A 24,242-nucleotide genomic window follows, 5' to 3' on the forward strand; every position below is an offset into this window, starting at 1 on the left:
GAAAAATCTGAGTACCTTGTTTGGTAAACCTAGGGTTTCCAATTCTGAAATTCTCATTTGATAAATTTGGCATGGGGCCCAGGAACGTTCCTCTCACCAAGCACTGCAGGTGACTCTGATGCAAGGGTCTATGATCCACTTTGAGAAACATTGTCCGAGAGATCAGGGTCTGAGTGGTCCTCAGGCTGGAGTACTGTGCAATGCGCGTAGAGGTCCTCAGTGCATGTATTTTGAATGAATACTTTGGGTAAAATCCTGTTGGTGATTCAAACTCAAGCCTATTGTTCTCAGAGGTGAGACAGCAGTTTTTGTGGGTTGTGTACAGGCTAATTTTTTGACAGAAGGCAATTGTACAAGCAGTTCTCTAATTGGGGACAAGTGGTAAGAAATGCTATTTTATCCTGGAAAACACCTGATAGAAAGTATACTTTTTTATTAACTTAAACTTTTTTTCACTGGGAAATGGTGCAGACCTGGGGAGGAGGAATTGTATTCCTTCCTTCCTCCCTGTACATACACTGGGAGAAGGTTAAATCCTGTTTGATTTGTCTATTCATTACTGGCCGTGTGCTTCCTGTGTCTTCCGTTTCTTTTGTTTATTGTTTACTAGGTGCTGTGAGGTCTGCTCTTTAATGTGCCTTCTCCTTTGTCCTTGTGCCACAGGGTGTGAAGCCTTCTACATTATTTGCCCCTTGTTCACAGCTACCTTTATATAGGTAGCATTTAAAGGGCAAAAGCTGCAAATTGTCCATCAGTTCATCACACATCATTAAAAAGCTGTGTCCTTAACATAGCAACAAAAAATACAGTCCCTCTGTGTTTCCTTGTCAGCAAGTAGAGTTATTCATCACAAAACATACTCTGAAAAGGCGTCATCTGGAAAATGGATAATTATTTGGATGTAAATAACGTGAAAACATCTTTTTTTTAGAGTTTTGCTAATATTTTCAACTGTTGGAACAAATTAACAGGCCACATTCTTGCATCTAAAGCATTCACTAGTCAGTTTATTTAAAAGAAATCACTTGTGGGCTGTTCAAAGTTCTTCTAAGTAAGAAAAACATGCTCTGATAAATACATGTGGCTAATATCAAGACAAAAATACAGTTTGTTTGCTTTTTAAATTGATTGGAAATATTCAGTACTTTTGAGGTCCTGATTTTGTTTCCAAGTGTAGAAAAAGACGATAAACAGAAACATTAAAATCAGGACACCCTCTGTGTTTCTCTCTGTTCTTAAATCCTAGAAAAAAAAAATCCTAGAATATATATATGCGTGTATATATATGTATGTTGGAACTGACTTGACTGGCATCTAACAACAACAATATGATACGCATATGTGTGTGTGTGTGTGTGTAAAATTATATATATGCATCACATATACATATATTTATATACCCCCATCATTTGATGAATATTCAACAGCAGCTTTATCTTTTCAAATTAAGAACACGTTCTTAAATTACAGCAGCCTTTTTAGAAACAAAACTGACTCAAATATCCTTGCCACTAGTTGAATTTACATACTATCTTTATGTTGAAAAAAATAATAGACATGCAAATTGCTTCCCCCCAAATTGTAGCACAGCTCAATGGTGATGTTTATTGTATCAGAAGTTTATTGTATGGGTCGAGCTGTCACTTTCCCATAGTGTCTACATTTATTATGCTAATTTATTTTCCAAAGGCAGAAAGAAGTGTCTGCTCTGTGAAATATTCGCAGCTGGGGGGGAGGGGGGAGGTTTAAAAGCAAATCTGTTTTGTGTCTGAATAAAGCCAAAAATCAATGTGTTTCTTTTCCAAAAGAGGAGAGTAAATACTGTGGTTGTTTTCCTTCCCGTCTAGTTATGTAACCGTGGGGACTTGTTTCATTGCTTTCAGGATTTGTACAAAACACATTATAACTAAACAATAGGCGGGAGTTTCAGGAGCAGCCCCCAGGCTGTGCCTCCGAGCGCTCTGAAGGGAGTGTGTCCTCCGAGGTTTAAACCGAACACCGAACCCGTTGCCGTCGAGTTGATTCCGACATAGAGGCTCCATACAGGACAGAGTGGAACTGCTCCATAGGGATTTCGAGGCTGTAAGTCTCTGGGAAGCAGACTGATAAATCTTCCTCCGACAGAGCTCTCAATAGAAGAGCGCTTAACTACTGCGTCACCAGGGTTCCTTCTAGATTTGGGAACTCCAATTAGTTCCAGCTCAAGTGCTGATTCTCTGTGTGTGTGTGTTTGTGTGTTTAGTTAGCTGGCACGCAACACTTCCCCAGAGTTGTGTTTCCTTTTTCCTCAGATTTGGCGAAGGGTAAAAGGTCGGAGTCACATGGATACAAAGCATTTGATTAATGTCCCAGTCACCGCTGTGGCTGCCGGAGCCGCCTCCTCTCCAGCCCGGGCCGTGTGAGGCCAGAGCTGCGGGACCCGGCGCACAGGTCGGGACCCAGAGTCCCCTCTCACGGTGGCCGCCTCTGCAAAGCCTGCGCCTCCTGACGCCGCGTTCGAGCCCGAGCCCCCTCCTCTTCCCCCGCCCCAGCTACTCCCGGGCTTGGGAAGTCGCCCATCCTTCCTCGGACTTGGAGGCTACAACTTGTCTTTCTCGCGACCCCGGGGCCGGGGCAGCCGCGGGCAGGCGGGCGAGCGCGCAGCAGGGCCGCCAGCCTCGCGCCCCGCTATCCACCATGAACGAGGAGAGCCGAGGGGATGGCCGCGCCGAGAGCGCCAAGGACCTGGAGAAACAGCTTCGCCTGCGCGTGTGCGTGCTCAGCGAGCTCCAGAAGACCGAGCGGGACTACGTGGGCACGCTGGAGTTCTTGGTGTCGGTGAGTATTCCGGCGCGGGACGCAGGGGGACTGCGGGGCGCCGGTCCCGGAGAGGCCGCAGGAAGCGCGCGCGGCTTTGTGTGAGCGGGGGACGGGGCGACAGGTTGGGGCGTCCCGGGCACCCGAGTCCACGCGCGGACCCCGTGCCCGCGGGCGCGTTTAGCCCGGCGGGGATTTAATGTCCAGAGACGCACTGGGTTGCCAGGGCCTTGGCGAGTTCTGGTATGAAAACTTAGATCAAACGGCGGGAGAAAGCACTGGTCTGCGCCGGGAATCCTGGCTGCACCGTCGGTCCTCACTCTTACCTTCCGCCCTGGCCGCTCGAAAGCATTGTGTACCCGCCCCCCCCCACCTCCACCCGCCACACCGCCTTCCTTCCCCGGCGATTTTGTGTTAAGTCTTAAGAGGTTAAAGATCTAGTCAGTTACATACAGGTCATTTAGTTAAAAATTCCTTGATTTTACTGAAGCTTGAGTTCATTATTCAGATTACAAGGCAATGAAGTCCCTTTAGTTATAATACTCTTTGAAACAGGATTCTCTGGGGGGGGGGGAGGGATATACAGAAAGAGCAGTGGGGTTGTGATCTCTAGCAGCTGTTGGATATTAAAGCCACATGTGGCGCTCACCCCGTCCTAAAAATCTCCTTCCCCTGGCTTAAATATGCCCTCTCCTCTGTTTGTGGGTCCCCTGTTACCACGAAGCCCATGAGAGCGGTGTATTAAAGCTTTTGTCAAACAACTTCAAGATTTCTTGAAACTGAGCAGGAACTTATTTCAAAGTTTTAAGCCTGAGTTTCTGGAAACGTTTTATTCATTTTACGGCCAGGAGGGGCAAAATTGAGTGAAAGAAACCTCTGAGACATCACTCTAAAGTTAAATTCTGGCTATTCATTGCTGAAAGGACAAAGAATGTGGGGATCGGCTCCTGCATGCCTCTGTGCCAGGCGAGAGCATCCTTCAAAGAGCGAGGAGCTTTGTTTAGTCCTTACAGGTCTTCCTCAAGTCCTCTTTCTTCTGCTTCCAGCACCCGTTCCATTCCCCCTGGGCTGAAGGGAAATGTTTAAAATGCCAAACTTCCTGCTCAGTTTTCTGAAGGCTGTAATCTTTCTGCTTATCATGATAGAGGAAATTCACTTCTTGGCTGTGGCAAGAAGGAATGAACAATGTCTCAAGTAATGTAAGATGCTCAGGTTGGCTTCTGGTTGACTTCTCAAATTAAAATCAGTAGTTGAGCCTAGAGGCCACATTTTTTGAGAATGTATGAATATTTAAGAATATACTGGTAATTAGTGATATATAGAATTGTTGTACACATCCCTGTAGCATTGACTGTCAAAGAAGCATGTGTCTAAGGAGGTTTGTCTTTTCATAGTTCCAAATTTGGCTTTCATGAAGCTTTGTTGGTAACTTTAGAGTCCTTTGACTTTTGAAGAATCAGAGTCATTTTAAAATAACATTAGATAATCCTTTCTGGAGGTGTATGATAAAAGTACCGTACAGAGGGCTAATTTACAGAAATAGCTCTCCTATTTGACCTTAAAAACCAATTTGCTGACCTTTATTTAAAATATCAATTTTTCCTTTAACCTTATCAATTATTAAATTGCAAGTTTATTATTATTGTATAGAGTTTTTTTTTAGAGTTAGGTAAGAAATTATGGGAGGTATAAAATGGTTTTTTCCTTTTTCCAAGTAGGTCATCATTTTATGATTTCAGTATTATAGTATTGAGTTAATGACTCCTTCACTTTTTCCTTTCTTTGTCCATTATTTGTGTATCTATATTTTCACACACACACACACAAATGCACTAAAATTGGCATGAGTGTCTATGTTAAGCAAATGTTTTCCCTGGCTTCTTTGTGGTCCTATAACCATTCAAAGCCTAAAATTTGTTTATAATACATTATTAGATTTTCTTTTTTGAATATTATTTGTAGCAACAGTTAATCTTTGTGTAGTTTCACTCAGTTACCTTTAGTTCATGTAGTCAATCTAGTTTTAATATTTGTTGTTTTGTGCCATCTAGTTGATCCCGACTCATAGCCACCCTATATGACAGGGTAAAACTACCGCATAAGGTTTCCTAGGCTGTATTCTTTATGGGAGCAGATTACCAGGTCTTTGCTCTCGTGGAGCCGCTGGTGGGTTTGAACCGCAAACGCTTTGGTTAGCAGCTGAGCTCTTTAACCATTGTACCACTGAGCTAATGTTATGGATTGACTGGTGTCTCCCCCAAAATTTGTGTTGTAAATTCTAACGCCTATGTATGTGGTTATAATCCGTTTTGGGAATGAGTTCTCTTTGTTATGTTAATGAGACAGGATTAGTGTAAAGTGTGTCTTAAGTTGATCTTTTTTTGAGATATAAAAGAGATTAAACAAGCAAGCCAGAGAAGCAGAGATAGGGAAAGAGAGATGCTAAGACATATGAAGATTGCCTGGGATCAGAAGCTTAGACAAGACACGGGCCTTCTCCCGGAACCGACAAGAGACAGGAAGAAAGCTTTTTGCTAGAGCCAGCACCCTGAATTCAGACTTCTGTTGGCACAGTGGTTAGCAATGAGCTGCTAACCAAAAGGTCTGCAGTTTGAACCCACCAGCTGCTCCTTGGGAGAAAGATGTGGCAACCTTTGATGGCAGTGGGTGTTTTGGAGTTTGAGCCTCCTACGCTGTGAGAAAATAAATTTCTGTTTGTTACAGCCTTCCACTTGTGGCATTTCTGTCGTAGCAGCACTAGTTAATTAAGACAGCTAATATGTACTTCCCAATAGCTTAAAAAATATTAAAACCCTTTGGCCTGTGTCTTTGCTATCTAGTGCGACTATAACAGAAATACCACAAGTGGATAGCTTTAACAAATAGAAGTTAATTGTCTCTCAGTTCAGGAGGCCAGAAGTCTGATTCAGGGTGGCAGCTCCAAGGGAAGGCTTTCTTTCTCTGTCGGCTCAGGGGAAGGTCCTTGTCATCAAGCTTACCTTAGTCTAGGAGCTTTTCAGCTCAGGGACCCTGGATCCAAAGGACACACGTGCTTCTGGCTCTTCTTGCTTGATGGTAATGAGGTCCCTCTCCTCTCTGCTCAAGTCTCTTTTTTATATCTCAGAAGAAATTGACTCAAAACACAGCCTAATCTTGTAGGTTGAGTCCTGCCTCATTAACATAACTGCCTGTAATCCTGCCTCATTAACATCATAGAGGTTAGGATTTACAACACACAGGATAAATACATCAGATCACAAAATGGAGGACAACCACACAGTACCGGGAATCATGGCCTAGCCAAGTTGATATGCATTTTTCGGGGACACGATTCAATCCATAATAGCCTGGTAATTCCTCTTCTAGTAATCTAACAGAATGATCAGAAGTGGAGACAAACAATAACTTTAAAATGTTGTTTTTTAAAAAATTACTCTTACCCTTTGTGGTCAAGTCGGTTCTGACTCACAGGGACCCTACAGAATACAGTAGAACTGCCCCATGGAGTTTCCAAGGAGTGGCTGGTGGATTTGAAGTACTGACCTTTTGGTTAGTAGCTGAGCTCTTTAACCTCTACTCTACGAGGGACCTCCAAAATTACCCTTAACCCCCCCCCAAAAAAACCAAACCCATTGCCGTAGAGTCAATTACGACTTATAGCGACCTTATAGGACAGAGTAGAACTGCCCCATAGAGTTTCCAAGGAGTGCCTTGTGGATTGGAGCTGCCGACCTTTTGGTTAACAGCCATAGCACTTAACCACTACACCACCAGGGTTTCCAAATTACCCTTAGTAAGTATTAAATAGAGTGGTAAATTGTTTACAAAAATTCAATAGTGCAGCCCTAAGTCAAGTTTAGCTATTTGTTAGATTAGTCATTGTTTTAGATGTCCTCGCTTCAAGCCATTAGCATAGATGAAGGGTAACTCTTATCTTTATTAGGAAGAGGAAGAAGAGATAGAAAACATATTTTTAGTTCTACCAAGAACATATTTTTACTTATGGGCCCACAAATAGGCAAACAAAATGGTATTATTTCCCTTGATTAAAAGATTTTATGACCTGAGGGGAAAACTTTTATCAGTGAGATCTTTCTTCTGATTCCTCTCTTCTCAATTCCAACCCTTTGGCCTTTTAGGAAGTGAGCACCTTCCCCACACCCTCTAGATCCGTGTTCGGGATAGTCTACGAACACTGTCTTTTCCCTCTGTTCCACACGATCCAGCTGTATGCATCTTCTGTTTGCCACCCAGGCACAAACTTGTAGTGTGAACACAGCTTCTGTCTTTTCACTGACCACAGTTACTTGGAATGGCTCACCGTGCTTGTGATCTGCCATTCTTTCTCAGGCCTGCCTTTGCTTCTCCAGGGCCTCAGCTACATGTTGTACTTCTACTGGGTTTTCAAGGCTCAGCTCATGTCCTTCATGATTCTTTGATGGACTGGCCCCCTTCTGGTCCCTCCTCCTCCCCGAGCTACAGCTCTCCCTGCCTTGTACTTCTTGTTGTTAGCTCTTGTGGAGTTGACCTGACTCATGGCAACCCCTTGCGGGAACAGTTCACCAGACCTTTATTCTGTGAAGTAGCTGAGTGAGTATGAACCGCCAACCTTATGTTAGCAGGCTATGGCAAACCACTTATACCCGCCAGGCTCCTGCTTTGTATCTGTTCTGCCCTATACTTGTTTCTTCCGTCTGCGAAATCATTGATACATTTATTTGCTTAGCTTTACCTCATTCTATCAGGATGTAAGCTCCTTGAGAGCAGGGGCACATCTTACACATCTGTGTTTCCCTAGAATGCTGTGCGGTACTTGTGGCATAGTAGGTACTCAATAGAGACTTACTCAGGGAATCAGTGAATTAATGAATTGATCCATTCTCTATCCCTCCATCTCATTTTTAAGGACAATATCTCAGTCTTCTTTAAAATTCAGAACCTTTTTTTCTTCCATTTGGTGTATACAGAAAGTAGAAGTTTTGTAAGTAAATACACTCACGTACCGAGACATTTTAGTCCCTGCATTTAAGGTCCCTGGGTGGCGCAAACTGTTTGCACTCAACCACTAATGTAGCCGTTGGTGGTTTGAACCCACTACCGAGCAGTACTGTGGAAGATTATAGCCAAGGAAGCCCTATGGAGCAGTTCTATTCTGTAACACATGAGGTCGTCATGAGTCGGAATCGACTCTACACCGATGGCTTTTTTTTTTTAACCTGCATTTGAAACAGAAACTTGTTTTAAATTGGGCTTTGAGGTATTAAAAACTTTGTAGCACCATTATTTCAATGTATTCTAAAATTTCATATTAGATCATGGATAGGTTACATTATTTAGATTAATTTTTTATGTCATAAGACAAAATGGTAGAGTGACCTAATTTGCTTGAATTTATGTTCTCATTTTGCTTGGAAAATTAATTCTTTTGCTTCATTAAAAATACTCTAAAACATTTCTTCAAAATAATGATTGCATGGAAGTAATATCTAGGATTTAATATCCAAAGTTTGGACAGTCGTAGGCTGCAACCAGTTTCCTGCTGGCTACGCAGTCACACAGCCTGCCAAGATCATGATGGTTTCACAGTCTCACTAGAACAGACTGAGAAAGAACAGACACACAGACGGCTTCATGGGTGTGGGTCCTGGGTAGTCACACAGTTAAAAGGGCCCCATGTTTTATTTACATGCTCTACTATCAAACTGTGGTGGGCAGCTGAAGGGTTGGCCGTTCAAACTCATCAGGTGCTCCACAGGAGAAAAGACCTGACGATCTGCTCCCGTAAAGATTACAGCCTAGGAAACCCTATGGAGCAGTTCTTCTCTGTCATGTAGGATCGCAGTGAGTCGGAATCGACTCCAGGGCACACAAGAATGACATCACCCTCTTCAAAGTCTTAGCGATTTTTTCATTGAACTTATGTTTTACAAGTGAAGTCCGACTGGACAATGAAACACGAGCAAGAGCAGAGGAGATACAGGAAAGAAAAGTACCTTAGATGTTAGTATCTTTAATAGCACCTTTTCCCTGCTTTTTGAACAAGGGTCCCCCACAAATTCTGTAGCTGGTTTAAGCAGACATGTTTTATGGTGGGCAAGTGGCATTAAGGTAAGATGATAATATAGTGTATTGTCTAAACAGGGACATGTCTAACAGTGAAAGGGAGTGCTCCTAATAATTACATTGTGAAACGGATGCAAACTGGGGTTGTTGTGGCAAATCACAGTGGAGGTCACCCCACACTGTTGGCACATTAAAACAAAGTCTTTGAACTTAGAAAGGATTTTGAAACTTGCTGCCTGTCCAGCCTTCGGCCCCAGGTACCCCAGCATTTGAGTCTTATGTCTCATTTACTGTGTATCTGTTGACACATTCCTAAACTTTTCAAGCTGCATTTTCCTTATCTGTAAAATGGGGAAACAGTCGCATTTCTCAGGGGCACTGTAAGGATGAGATACTATGCATTGGGCTCAGCACAGCATCTGGTAGGAGGCCCGTAAATAGTGTCATTTCCTCCGGGGCTGCAGTTACTATCAAGAGCCGCAATGTTGTCATCGTTAGGATATCATTTTCATCTCTGTTATATTCTACTCTACCCTTTTTATATGGCTCTGAGTTTTGCTACTTTCCCATGCATCTTCCTTCTGTCCATGCAAACCTTCCCATGGTATTCCGGTAAATGAAATGCTCTTGTGCCCTCTCTGACTGTTACTAAATGCATTCTGTTTGGTTGACTTTAACACAGTGAAAACACTGTATTTTCTAATAACAACCATAGTGTGGCAATTTACACAAAGCAATTGAATATTCATTATCTGATTTGACTTAGTGCATGAGTGCCAATTAACTTCCACTGGAAACCCTCGTGGCGTAGTGGTTAAGAGCTATGGCTGCTAACCAAAAGGTTGGCAGTTGGAATCCACCAGCTGCTCCCTGGAAACCTATGGGGCAGTTGTACTCTGTCCTATAGGGTTTCTATGAGTCGGAATTGACTTGACGGCCACGGGTTTGGTTTTTCTTGGTTGGTAGAATAGGTGAGAATAGCCTCTTTCAAACTATCTTTCCTGGAGCTCCAGGGTTCTGTGGTTTGATTTCAGGGCTCTTACAGGCAATGAGCAGGAGCCCTGGTTGTGCAGTGGTTAAGTGCTAGGCTGCTAACTGAAAGGCAGCGGATGGAGCCCACCAGCCACAGGAGAAAGGTGTGGCAGTCTGCTTCCCTAGAGATTATAGCCTTGGAAACCCTATGGGGTAGTTCTGTTCTGTCCTATAGGGCCATTATGAGACCGAATGGACTTGACAGCCGTGGGTTTGGTTGGACATGGAGTGAGGGGGGACACTGAGTTGTTATGGCTTCAGGCTGTCCACCGTGGCTTCTTCCCAACACAGCCCCACCTTCATTTGACGTGTGTTTTTGCAAAGGCAGTTTGAAAATCCACTTATTTAGATGGTAAACTCCCAAAAAACAGTAAATGTGCATTTACTTCCTATGTACACTTTTTGGGGCCTAAACACAGTGCTCAGTAAATAGCAGGTGCTCAGGAAAAAGAAACAGACAAACAAAACAAGAGAAAGCGGAACAGAGTTTGAATGAATCTGAAAACCACCTCGTTCTGTCATGATCTGACTTTTCCAGGCAAAGATTGATGAAAAAAGCTATGCTTAAGGCTTATGCTAGACACTGGGGACCCAAAGAGAAATAAGACATGGTCTTATCCATTATAAGCTCATTATTTAGTGGAGGAGAGAGAAATGGAGAAATGTACACAAATAGTCACAGTACCATGTGGTAGGTGCCACAATAGAGTAATAAGCAGAGTGACCTGGGGGCATCTTGGGACTCTCTCGTTCTGGGTCAAGGTCAAGGGAAGTTTGTGGAAGAGGTGACAATAGAGCTGGCTCCTGAAGGATGAGCAGGAAAGTGCTGGAAGGGAATTTTGCATCTAGAAAGAGCAGGATGTGCAATGCCACCTAGATGTGGCCAAACCTGACCTGCTGGGGTGATAGAGCATTCTTTGCGGCCAGAGGTAGAAAGTTCTGTGCTTTTGGGTACTGATAGGCGATAAAACGAGAGAGGTAAGTTTAGTCCATTTTGAGAGGGGTTCCAGTTTGACTTTTGAATTTAACTGTAGGCAATGGGGAATCAATTCTGAGGGTACACTTGCTCCTTTGATGATAATAGGCAGGTCTGAGCACCTCCAAGTTTGGCCCTGGGAAGGGGATTTTCCATGGGAAGAAGTTGCCAGGCCATAAGTCTCTGAGTTTTGCCTTGGGATTGCTTCTCTGCACTTAGTACTTCCACCATCTCACTGGTCCTCAGCATACACTGCTTCTTCAGTAACCCACACACGCATAGAGAGAAGCCCTTTCCTTGTTCCTCTTAATGCAGGGGAGATGATCACCTTCAGAGAGTCCACTGTTTACTGAGGGAGTGCACAAGGAGGCCTGGTGGCGCAGTGGTTAAGCGCTTGGCTGTTAACTGAAAGGTCAGTGGTTCGAACCTACCTGCTGGAGAAAGATGTGGCAATCTGCTTCCGTAAAGATTACAGAGTTGGAAACCCTATGGGGCAGTTCTACTCTGTCCTATAGGGTTACTCTGAGTCAGAATCAGTCGATGCCAGAGGGTTAAGAGAGAGCACAGGCCAGTAATTATAGAAACTATAGGAAACATAAACATAGTCTAGCTTGTGTAATACAGGTTTCTGCTCCTTCCAGTGTGCTCTTGGTCTTAGGGTCTGCAGACTCTGCCCTATTTTCACGCTAAACCCTTTTGATCTCCCTGGCTGGGCACTATTCCTGGGGTGACTTGCCTGGGTTTTTTTTTTCCTATTTGGTCGCTAGCCTGAATATATATGTGAAAGACAGCGGCATCAGTTCATTTTGACTCTTGTGGTGAATACACCATGAATATTAAATGAGGTTCTTTTTTACTTCTGCTTTTTTGGGGTATTTATCATAGCTAGAGCCTGACTACTACACCTACACCTAGAGATGTGTCTTTACTCTTACAGTTTCATATGCATAATTATACCTTATTATACCATGACATCAACATATGTATTCAGATTAAATTTCTTTCATAGCAAGAGAATTCTGTCAACAGGGTTGAGGAACAAAGACTGGAGTCTGGGTTACCCATTAGGAGTTTCTTGTATTTGTCTAGGTAAGAAATGTGGAATGTCCGGTCTTACGTAGAAGCAATGGAAAAGGTAAATAAACAAAAACCCGAATTCAAGCTAAACCAAAGAAAATATACAAAAACCCAACAATTATGAGACATTTCATGGGTGGAACCTTTAGAATTTTGTGTTCACTCAGAAGTGGAGGTGTAAATAGAATGGAGAACAAGGGGTGGTACTCTGGTCTCTAGTTTGAAGACTAAATGGATAGTGTCGTTAAATGAGAAATGAAATGCAAGAGGCACGACAGCATTGGAGGAGGAGGAAAGTGAAATTTGGTTTTGGACACGTTGAGCTGCATTTTGAAGATAGGAATGTGGGATTTAAGAAAGCATTTGGGGCAATAGTTAGAAATCTAGAAATTAACTGATATGTTGAAGCCATGAGGTGGATGAGAGGGCACAAGGAGAGCAATTAGAGGAAAAAGTGAACATGTAAACCAAGGGCTGGATGTTGGAGAGCCACTATTTAAAGGTTAGAGGAAGCGTAGTGTGCACAGGTGACTTTGAGTGAGCCACGAAAGTTGAGAAAGCAAGCCAAGGATGAGAAATGCCTTGGAAACCAGGGAAGGATATAATTTCCCTACGAAGGGTCTATTTAAAGCATCAGAACCTCAGAGAATAGATGGGGTAAAGACAGAAGAGGTCACTGGATTTGGCAATTAGAGTCAGTCGTGTTTTTGCTTCAGTAGTGTGTGTGAGCAGAAACTAGACTGTAACAATGAGTTGAGGCATGAATGGAAGCTGAGCTGGTGGAGACAGGTGGAGAAACTCTTTCAAGGAGTTTAGGGGTAAATGTTATTGATGCTGAGTTGGCTCTGATTCGTGGAGACCTCACGCACGACAGGAGGAAATGTTGCCCTGTCCTGTGCCATCTTCATGATCATTGGTATGCTCAAGTCCTTTGTTGTGTCTGCTGTGTATTTTGAGTGCCTTTCAAATCAGGGAGCTCATCTTCTAACACTATATTAAACAATATTCTGTTGTGATCCATAGGGCTTTTGTTGGCTCATTTTAGAAGTAGATTGCCAGGCCTTTCTTCCTATTCCGTCTTAGTCTGGAAGCTCCAGTGAAACCTGTGTACCATGGGTGACCCTGCTGGTATTTGAAATACCAATGGCATAGCTTCCAGCATCATAGCAACATGCAAGCTGCTACAGTACAATAGACTGACAGATGGGTGTTGGTTGTGTTCTAGGGTAAAAACATCACAAAGTTAAGTAAAGCAAAAAGACAAGTTTTATTCAGCACATATTCAAAGAGGCAAAAGTGAGAAGTGGACATGCATACTGCCAGAGCTAATGTCTACCCGAGTCTGAGGAACACTACAGAATCATCAATATGTATTAACATTACAGACGGGTAGAATCGTTGATTGGCTAAAAACTGCTAAATCAACGTGATTCTACATTTTGAATTGTCCTTCTTAATAATCGTTGGAACAGGTTTCAGTCAGGACAGTCAGGGGGGTCTTCACTGGTTGAACAAATCTTATTATTCACTAAATGCTAATAAAAAAATACAAGAGTGGAAAGTATGTGAGTCTTTCGTGCTGTACTTATGATTTGCTTATGTGAAAGTTTCCCTAAAAGATGTTTTCCAAGATTGTCCTAGCTATTGTCTTTATACCTCAGGGCCCAGTTCGTGTGTCCTTGTGAGTCCAGCTCCGGCTGGGTCATATTCTCTATGCTCAAGGACAGGGAATAATGGCTGTAATATTATCTCCTAAATCAGTTGGTGGTAAATCCAAAGAGAGATGTAGGTTAGTAACTTCAGGGAGTGCTTTTGTCCAGGGATGTTTAAGGAAGACAAGTATACCCAAGCAGAAGATAATAGAAAGGGAACCAAAGTGGTTAAAACAGAGCATGGCAGCAACCAAATGGCTTCTGCAGGTAAACCATGGCAAGCACCCCTGTGATGCCTGAGGGACAGGAGGCATTTGGCAAAATTCACGGAGCCACCCAGCCACAGAATACACGCACAGCAAAATGCCATTGCAGGCTAAGAATGAGCAAGCCCTCTCTCGTGCATTTTCCAAATCATGCTTCTTCCTTTGTTTACAGCTTTTGAAACTCCCTGGGGCAGCCTTTGCCCTTCCTCTGAACATCCATCAGGGCTCTGCCACCCATGCTGGGGTAGTGTGGCAAAGTGCATGGTACGAGCTTAGGGAGTCTTGGCCTTAGGCCATCGGATCACCTGGGTTAAAGTCCTGTGTACCCTTAGGAAAATTATATAACTTCTTTCTGCTTCAGTGTTATGGATTGAATTGTTCCCCCAAAATGTGTATCAGCTTGGCTAGGCCGTGATTCCCAGTATTGTGTGGTTGTCCACCATTCTGTGATCTGTTTGATTTTCTGATGTGTTGTAAATCCTAACCTTTATGATGTTAATGAGGCAGGACTCAATTTGCAGGTTTAGTTTGTATCTTGCCTCAATCTCTTTTGAGATATAAAAGAGAGAAGCAAGTGGACAAGAGAGGGACCTCATGCCACCAAGAAAGAAGCACTGGGAGTGGAGTGTGTCCTTTGGACTCAGGGTCCCTGCTCTGAGAAGCCTCTAGACCAGGGGAAGATTGATGACATGGATCTTCCCCCAGAACCAACAGAGAGAAAGCCTTCCCCTGGAGCTGACGCCCTGAATTTGGACTTCTAGCCTCCCAGACTCAGAGAGAATAAATTTCTGTTTCTTAAAGCCATCCACTTGTGGTATTTTTTTATATAGCAACATGAGATAACTAAGACTGTCAGGCTCATATCTGAAAAATGCATTCAATAATATCTCACAGGACTGACTTGAAATTCAGATGAGGTTCTATAGGCAAAGTCCTGATAGGTAGTAAGCACTTCTTTCCTCTCCAAATTCTAAGTTTATGTCCCTCTCTTCTGTCTCTCCTACTTCAAGGACTGACCCTGGTACTTGCTGAGGCCTATTTGATATTCACCTAGCCTGACGCCTTAAACAAACAAACAAACCCAGACTACTTAAACAAACAAACAAACAAAACACAAATCAATTGCCATCAAGTTGATTCTGACTCATGACAACCCCCATGTGTTGCAGAGTAGAACTGGGCTGTATAGGATTTTCAAGGCCGTAACCTTTTGGAGGAAACCCTGGTGGCATAGTGGTTAAGTGCTATGGCTGCTAACTAAAAGGTTGGCAGTTTGAATCTGCCAGGTGGTCCTTGGAAACTCTATGGGGCAGTTCTCCTCTGTCCTCTAGGGTCGCTGTGAGTTGGAATTGACTCGACGGCAGTGGGTTTGGTTTGTTTTAACCTTTTGGAAGCAGATCGCCAGGCCTTTCTTCCGAGTTACCTCTGGGTAGGTTCAAACCTCCAAGTTTTCTGTTAGTCGAGTGCTCAGCTATTTGTTCCACCCAGGGGTACTGGATTGCTTAAGAGAGGGTCTAATAGATCAGGAAAGGTCCTGAGGGGGCTAGAGGGGCCTTTAGGAAGGCAGGGGAGGGATTGATCTTGGAGCAAAGCACAGTTGGCCTTCCCCTGGAAGAGAGGGAAGGGCTAGTGCCGCTTTAGGGGAGAGGGAAGTGGGAGGTTTCTACCTGATGGCCTTTACTTCTCTGTGAAGTTGAACTCTTATCTTCCTTTTGCTTAGTTTCTGTTATTTGCTTTTGCTGAGTGAGGTGCCCTTCAGAGAGTCGTAAAGATTTGGACGTACACTTTTGTGAATAGTAAAGAGCACTGAACTTCTACATCTGAGGTTGCATGTACAATTTTTAAAATATTCACTGAAAATGATTATTTTTTTAAATGTTACTTTCTTAAATGCAGCATATAGATTTAGAAATCTAAGTAAAGAAGTAGCCATTCCTAATGTATTACATCTACTATGTATGACTAGGTTTGAATCTTGGAAATAATGACATAATCATTTTTTAAACCATGATACAAATTCTATAGAATTGCCATTTTTTGCATTTAATGTACACATCAATCATTGTACAGAGTTTCAAAAAAGAAACATTGATGTATCTGATAACATTTTTGGGTGATTACATTTTTTCTTAGTGATTACTTTTAACAGTCTTTTGTGTACCTAGAATATTTTACCAAATATAATTATTTCTGTGTTTTGAATACTATCAGTTTGACTTAAAATATTTGATTTAGTTTACATTAAATCTTAAAATATTTTATGTGTAATATTTTCTTTTCATAATAGATTTTTATTCTTCTCAACTTATTAAAATGTATTAGCTAAATTAAAATCAAGATCTTCTTTGATATATAACATTTCGATTGCCTCAAACAATAAAAAATTCAGGAAAAAAATTCCGTTAGTAAATGTTTCATTGCTTAAAATTGCGGTTGGATCACTTTCCCACGGTTCTGTCGTTAGTTGTGAACCGGTCAGATCCAACATATGGTGACCCCATGTGTGCAGAGCAGAACCACTCCACAGGGTTTTCAAGGCTCTGACCTTTTGGTAATAGATGGCCGGGCCTGTCTTCCAAGGCACCTCTGGGTGGTTTGGAACCGCCAATCTTTTGGCGAGTAGTCAAGCGCTTAACCGTTTGTGCCACGCAGGGACTTCACCCATGGCATTAAGCATACTCATACAAATATTGAGACTTCTAATAAAAGCTACTTTTTTTTCATTTTCATGAACTATTGCATTTGATTAAAAGTTACATAATTGTAATTTTAAGATATATGATATCCTTTGAGTTGAGATTATGATTTTTGAACACTTCAGTTAGTATGTATGATGTCAGACTTTGATTCCTTAAACCAATTTGTTGTATTCTGGCCTTACCTATAGTGAAGCATAGTGTACAAAAAAGGAGACTGTTTTGTTGGAGACTATCTAAGCCAAGGACATTGTGTTCTTCCATTAATGTGAGATACATATTTCCGATTAAAAAGAAAGTCCTTCATTGCGAAAGGTTGAATCGTGTAATACTTAAGAAATGACTCCAGCTGGTTAAATTTAGAATCCTAATATAAGAATATTCTCTGGGTTTTATAGCAAAATATGACATTAGGATGGGTAAACATTTTTTTTTATTTTTAAAGCTTTGCTTCTCTGAGAGAGTCATATAAGGGTTGATAGCTATGTCTGGCTTTCCTTTGCTGCTTCAGCTATTTTAATTATTCATTTAACTTGTCTTCTTACTGGTAGAAGGGACTTTATAGATGGTGACACATTCTGTGATTGTGCAGGAATCACTGGTGTTTTCCTTCGATGCCTTGGGCATCAACTTAGCCTGTTTTCTTGCCCCCTTGGAGTTCTAGCCTTTTCTTATATGAGACTATTGTTCCAAAGAAAAAAATTTCGGGATTCCAGAGATGACTCCTCCCATTCCAAAGTTTCATTTCTGATAGTTAGCACTAGGGGAAGATCTATGGAAAGGCGTTAGACACTTTACTACCCATTGCTGTCGAGCTGATTCCGACTTATAGCAACCTATAGGACAGGGTAGAACTGCCCCATAGAGTTTCCAAGGAGCGCCTGGTAGATTCAAACTGCCAACCTTTTGGTTAGCAGTTGTAGCTCTTAACCACTATACCACCAGGTTTCCTTATATTTTACTAAATCACCTAAATGTTAGCCCTATACCCACATATACCAAGATTACTTTAATAATTCATTATTCCCATAGTTGATACTGTGGGGGAAGGGGGATTTTACACTGTATTTCGATGCTGTATATTTTTGTTGTGTTAAACTTTATTTAACTTAAATATATTTTATATAGAGTATTCTTATATTTATACAATAAAATATAAATACAAATGTATTAAAATATGTAAAATATAAATATTTTATTAAATATATTTTGAATATTTTAGATACAATTTTATTTCAATTTTTCTTGGACTTCTTTATGATGAGACCAGCGGCAGATACTTCTAATTGCCCTCAATATTCAATATCCCTTTCTTGTATAAGGATAAAGCTGTAGCTTGGTGCATGATTTCCCATCATAAAACTATATTCCCCAGCATCCCTTGCGGTTAAGTGTGAGCATTTGAATAGATTCTGGGCAGTGCGATATGAGCAGAAGTGGCGTGGGTACCTTCTGAGGTGTGTCCTTATGATGAAGGAGTGTGTATTCTCTTTTGTCTTTTCCCTTCTCACTGGCCGATGTGATGGTAGGCAATGGGGCGGCCATTTTTGATTATAAGAGGGAAGCCACATGTTGAGGATGACAGAGAAAAAAAAATAGAAGACCATTTGTTTATTAAAACAGCCTAAACTGTTGTTGTTAGGTGCCGTCGAGTTGGTTCTGACTCATAGCGACCCCATGCACAACAGAATGAAACACTGCCCAGTCCTGTGCCATCCTTACAATTGTTGTTATGCTTGAGCCCATTGTTGCAGCCACTGTGTCAATCCACCTCCTTGAACGTCTTCCTCTTTTCCGCTGACCCTGTACTTTGCCAAGCATGATGTCCTTCTCCGGAGACTGATCCCTCCTGACAACATGTCCAAAGTAGGGAAGACTCAGTCTCGCCATCCTTGCTTCTAAGGAGCATTCTGGTTGTACTTCTTCTAAGACAGATTTATTCATTCTTCTGACAGTCCGTGGTATATTCAGTATTCTTCGTCAACACCACAATTCAAAGGCATCAATTCTTCTTCTGTCTTCCTTATTCATTGTCCAGCTTTCACATGCATGTGATATGATTGAAAATACCATGGCTTGAGTCAGGCGCATCTTAGTCTTCAGGGTGACATGTTTGCTCTTCAACACTTTAAAGAGTCCTTTGCAGCAGATTTACCCAATGCAATGCGTCTTTTGATTTCTTGACTGCTGCTTCCATGGCTGTTGATTGTGGATCCAAGGAAAGTGAAATCCTTGACAACTTCAGTCTTTTCTCCATTTATCATGATGTTGCTCTTTGGTCCAGTTGTGAGGATTTTTGTTTTCTTTATGTTGAGGTGTAATCCATACTGAAGGCTGTGGTCTTTGATCTTCATTAGTATGTGCTTCAAGTCCCCTTCACTTTCAGCAAGAAAGGTTGTGTCATCTGCATAACACAGGTTGTTAATGAGTCTTCCTCCAATCCTGATGCCCCATTCTTCTTCATATAGTCCAGCTTCTCGGATTATTTGTTCAGCATACAGATTGAATAGGTATGGTGAAAGAATACAACCCTGATGCACACCTTTCCTGACTTTAATCCAATCAGTATCCCCTTGTTCTGTCCGAACAACTGCCTCTTGGTCTATGAAAGGTTCCTCATGAGCACAATTAAGTGTTCTGGAATTCCCATTCTTCGCAGTGTTATCCATAGTTTGTTATGATCCGCACAGTCAAGTGCCTTTGCATAATCAATAAAACACAGGTAAACATCCTTCTGGTATTCTCTGCTTTCAGCCAGGATCCATCTGACATCAGCAATGATATCCCTGGTTCCACATCCTCTTCTGAAACTGGCCTGAATTTTTGGCAGTTACCTGTGGATATACTGCTGCAGCCATTTTTGAATGATCTTCAGCAGAATTTTGCTTGCATGTGATATTAATGATATTGTTCTATAATTTCCACATTTGGTTGGATCACCTTTCTTGGGAATAGGCATAAATATGGATCTCTTCCAGTCAGTTGGCCAGGAAGCTGTCTTCCATATTTCTTGGCATAGACAAGTGAGCACCTCCAGCGCTGCATCTGTTTGTTGAAACATCTCAATTGATATTCCATCAATTCCTGCAGCCTTGTTTTTCACCAATGCCTTCAGAGCAGCTTGGAGTTATTCCCTCAGTACCATTGGTTCCTGATCATATGCTAGCTCTTGAAATGGTTGAACATTGACTAATTCTTTTTGGTATAATGACTGTGTATTCCTTCCATCTTCTTTTGATGCTTCCTGCGTCATTTAATATTTTCCCCATAGAATGCTTCACTATTGCAACTCGATGACTGACTTTTTTCTTCAGTTCTTTCAGCTTGAGAAACACTGAGTGTGTTCTTCCCTTTTGGTTTTCCGTTTCCAGCTCTTTGCACATGTCATTATAATACTTTACTTTGTCTTCTCGAGGTGCCCTTTGAAATCTTCTGTTCAGCTCTTTTACTTCATCAGTTCTTCCTTTTGCTTTAGCTGCTTGACGCTCAAGAGCAAGTTTCAGAGTCTCCTCTGACATCGATCTTGGTCTTTTTTTTCTTTCCTGTCTTTTCAGTGACCTCTTGCTTTCTTCATGCACGATGTCCTTGATGTCATTCCACAACTCGTCTGGTTTTCGGTCACCGGTGTTCAGTGCATCAAATCTATTCTTCAGATGATCTCTAAATTCAGGTGGGATATACTCAAGGTCGTATTTTGGCTCTCGTGGACTTGCTCTGATTTCCTTCAATTTCATCTTGAACTTGCATATGAGCAATTGATGGTCTTTTCCACAGTCGGCCCCTGGCCTCGTTCTGATGATATTGAGCTTTTCCACTGTCTTGTTCCACAGAGGAAACCCTGGTAGGGTAGTAGTTAAGTGCTACAGCTGCTAACCAAGAAGTCAGCAGTTCAAATCCTCCAGGTGCTCCTTGGAAGCTCTATCAGGTGGTTCTACTCTGTCCTGTTAGGGTTGCTATGAGTCGGAATCGACTCAACGGCAGTGGGTTTGGTTTTTGGGTTCGTTGCACGGGTGTAGTCAATTTGATTTCTGTGTGTTACATCTGGCAAGTCCATGTGTATAGTTGTCATTTATGTTGGTGAAAGAAGGTATTTGCAATGAGGAAGTCATTGGTCTTGCAAAATTCTATCATTCGATTTCTAGCATCGTTTCTATCACCAAGGCCATATTTTCCAACTACTGATCCTTCTTTGTTTCCAACTTTCACATTAAAATCACCAGTAATTATCAATGCGTCTTGATTGCATGTTCTATCGATCGCAGACTGCAGCAGCTGACAAAAATCTTCTATTTCTTCATCTTTGGCCCTAGTGGTTGGTGTGTAAATTTGAATAATAGTCGTATTAACTGGTCTTCCTTGTAGGCGTATGTATACTATCCTATCACTGACAGCATCGTACTTCAGGATAGATCTTGAAATGTTCTTTTTGACGATGAATGCAACACCATTCCTCTTTCAGTTGTCATTCCCAGCATAGTAGGCTATATGATTGTCCAATTCAAAATGGCCAGTTCCAGTCCATTTCAGTTCACTAATGCCTAGGATATCGATGTTTATGCATTCCATTTCATTTTTGACGATGTCTAATTTTCCTACATTCATACTTTGTACATTCTAAATTCCGATTATTAATGGATGTTTGCAGCTGTTTCTTCTCATTTTAAGTTGTGCCACATCAGCAGATGAAGGTCCTGAAAGCTTTACTCCATCCACGTCATTAAGGTCGACTCTACTTTGAGGAGGCAGCTCTTCCCCAGTCATCTTTTGAGTGCCTTCCAACGTGGGGGGCCCATCTTCCAGCACTATATCAATGTTCTGCTGCTATTCATAAGGTTTTCACTGGCTAATACTTTTCAGAAGTAGACTACCGGGTCCTTCTTCCTAGTCTGTCTTAGTCTGGAAAGTCAGCTGAAACCTGTCCTCCATGGGTGACCCTGCTGGTATCTGAGTATCAGTGACATAGCTTCCAGCATCACAGCAACACGCAAGCCCCCACAGTATGACAAACTGACAGACGTGGGGGGCCTAAACTGTATCCTGTCTAAAATGGGCCCATAAGATAAATCAGTATTTATTTAACTTAGTCATAAAATCTTTTTTTTTTTTTTTGAGATTTCATATTTTGATGCCAAGTTCTCATTGACTTATAGTAATTATTACAAAATTGGAAAACTTTAGTATATTTTTCTGCCATTGTCTTGTCAAGCTGAATAATCTTAATATTTTTAATGAAACTCCTCTAGCTCTGCCACGATTTCCCCAGATTATTCTAAAACTGTACTCTTTTTCTGCCATTCATACGCTTTAGGTTTTTTTTTTTTTTTATGAAGAACAGTATTTTATTTTATTGCCTATGCTTACATATCTTTCTTCTGAAGTTCAGAATTTTTGTGTTTATTATGTGTATTTGTTAGGATACAGCTGCTTCAATAGAGACCAAATAACGGTAGTTTAAATGAGATCATTTTTCTCCAATATGAAAGCCACATGTTATCAACCTGGTCTTGTTTTCATCTGTTCTTGGCCCTCTGACCATTTAATTTTTGGATACTATTGCCCAATGATTTTCTAAGGGAATAAGCAGCTTAGCTCCATCAGGTCATTAAAAAAAAAAAAAGAAAAATTCGGAGTTGATTCCCACTCATAGCAGCCCTATAGGAGAACTGCCTTGTAGGGTTTCCAAGGCTGTCAGTCTTTACAGGAGCAGACTCCCACATTTTTCTCCTGAAGAGTGCTTAACCACTGTGCCTCCAGGACCCACATTCCTTTTATCTTACTGATCTACCATCTACCCTCACCCTCCTCTTTTTTTTGAGAACTGTGATCCATAGGGTTTTCAGTGGCCGGTTTTGGGGAATTAGATCACCAGGCCTTTCTTCTGAGGCACCTCTGGGTAGACTTGAACCTCTAACCTTTTAGTTACTAGCCAACTATATTAACAGTCTGGACTACCCAGGGACTCCTCTACTATCCCCTAAAAAACCAAAACCAAACACATCGACGCTGAGTCGATTCTGACTCATAGTGACCCTGTAGAACAGAGTAGAACTGCCCCATAGGGTTTCCAGGGAAAAGTAGGTAAATTTGAACTGCCAACCTTTTGGTTAGCAGCCAAGCTCTTAACCACTGTGCACCAGGGCTCCCCATTATCTCCTATCCCCTAAAAAAAAAAAAACCAAACCCATTGCCATCGAGTCGATTCTGACTCATAGTGACCCTATAGGACAGAGTAGAACTGCCCCATAGAGTTTCCAAGGAGCGCCTGGTGGATTTGAACTGCCGACCTTTTGGTTAGCAGCCGTAGCACTTAACCAGTACACCATAAGGGTTTCCTAGGACCAATTAAATCTAAAGGGATGAGAGCCAGGAACAATCATGTTATAAATTTTCTCCTGGTTGATTCCACTGTGCAGAAAATGTTGGAAGCCAGTACACTAGGATGTTATTCTTATCCGACTGGTTGAAACTGACTTACCAGTACCCCAGTCCCGGGGTAGTAGTGGCTGAAGCACCTAAAAGGGCGGCCATGTGCTCCCCTGAAATTGGGGGGAGTTTTATATAATAGGGAGTCACTTGGTGGTGCAAATGGTTGATGTGCTAGGCTGTCAACTGGCAATTTGAGTCCACCCAGAGGCACCTCGAAAGAAAGGCCTGGCAATCTACTTTCGGGGGAAGAAAAAACCATCGAAAACCCTATGGAACACAGCTCTATTCTGACATGCAGGGGGTCGCCATGAGTCAGACTGGACTGGAGAGGAATCAGTTTTTTTTTAATTGTGTCTTAGATGACAGTTTACGGTGCAAATTAGTTTTTCATTCAAAAATTTTATACACAAATTGTTTTGTGACATTGATTGCAATCCCTGCAATGTGTCTGCACTCTCCCCCTTTCCCTTTCCACCCTGGGCTCTCTGTGTCTATTCATCTATTTTTCCTGTCCCTTTCTGCCTTCTTTGTCTTTGTTTTTGGGCACATGTTGCCCATTTGGTCTCCTGTGCTTGATTGAACTACGAAGCAGTTCCTCAGGTGTGTTATTGTTTATTTTTAGGCCTGACTGATCTTTGCCTGAAAGGTGGGCTTCAGGAGTGGCTTCAGTTCTGAGTTAGCAGGGTGTCCGGGGACCTTCAGTCTCTATCAGACCAGTAAGTCTGGCCTTTTTCTGAGAATTTGAATTTTGGTCTACATTTTTCTTCTGCCCTATTTAGGACCCTCTTTTGTGATCCCTGTTAGAGTGGTCCGTGGTGGTAAAAAAAAAAAAAAAAAAAACCCACTGCTGTCCGTGGTGGTAGCTGGGCACAATCTAGTTCTTCTGGGCTCAGGCTGGTGGAGGCTGCGGTTCGTGTGGTCTGTTAATCCTGTGGACTAATATTTTCCTTGTGTCTTTGATTTTCTTCATTCTCCTTTGCTGCAAACATGATGGGGCCTTATGTATCTAAGATGTATCTTAGATGAGGGCAACTGGTTTTGGTTATACAAAAATAAAGAAGTGGAGGATAAACATAGAGGGACAAAGAGCAATCTGTGCTGTATTTTGGCCCCAGTGATACTTTAGGCTTGTGTCCACAGGAAATCATTTATATTAATTGTTGCATTCCTTGACTGTAAGACTCTATTGTGTGTAATGTATAATTTGGATTATTTTGATCTAAAATCATATATTCTTGCCGGCACCTAATACTTACAT

The 24,242-nt window shown here is 42.0% G+C and overlaps 1 protein-coding gene across 1 annotated transcript in view; it reads left to right on the top strand.

Annotated features, from left to right (window-relative positions):
• The first annotated feature begins 2,676 nt into the window (after positions 1-2,676).
• The window catches only part of PREX2 (phosphatidylinositol-3,4,5-trisphosphate dependent Rac exchange factor 2), a 342,394-nt gene continuing 320,828 nt past the window's right edge, over positions 2,677-24,242 (top strand). The window contains exon 1 of the mRNA XM_003408339.4: positions 2,677-2,817. Within this exon, the coding sequence (XP_003408387.4) occupies positions 2,677-2,817 (141 nt within the window). The remainder of the gene's footprint in view (positions 2,818-24,242) is intronic.

This window comes from Loxodonta africana, chromosome 14 (genome assembly GCF_030014295.1).
Source record: "Loxodonta africana isolate mLoxAfr1 chromosome 14, mLoxAfr1.hap2, whole genome shotgun sequence".
Taxonomy (NCBI): Eukaryota; Metazoa; Chordata; class Mammalia; order Proboscidea; family Elephantidae; genus Loxodonta; species Loxodonta africana.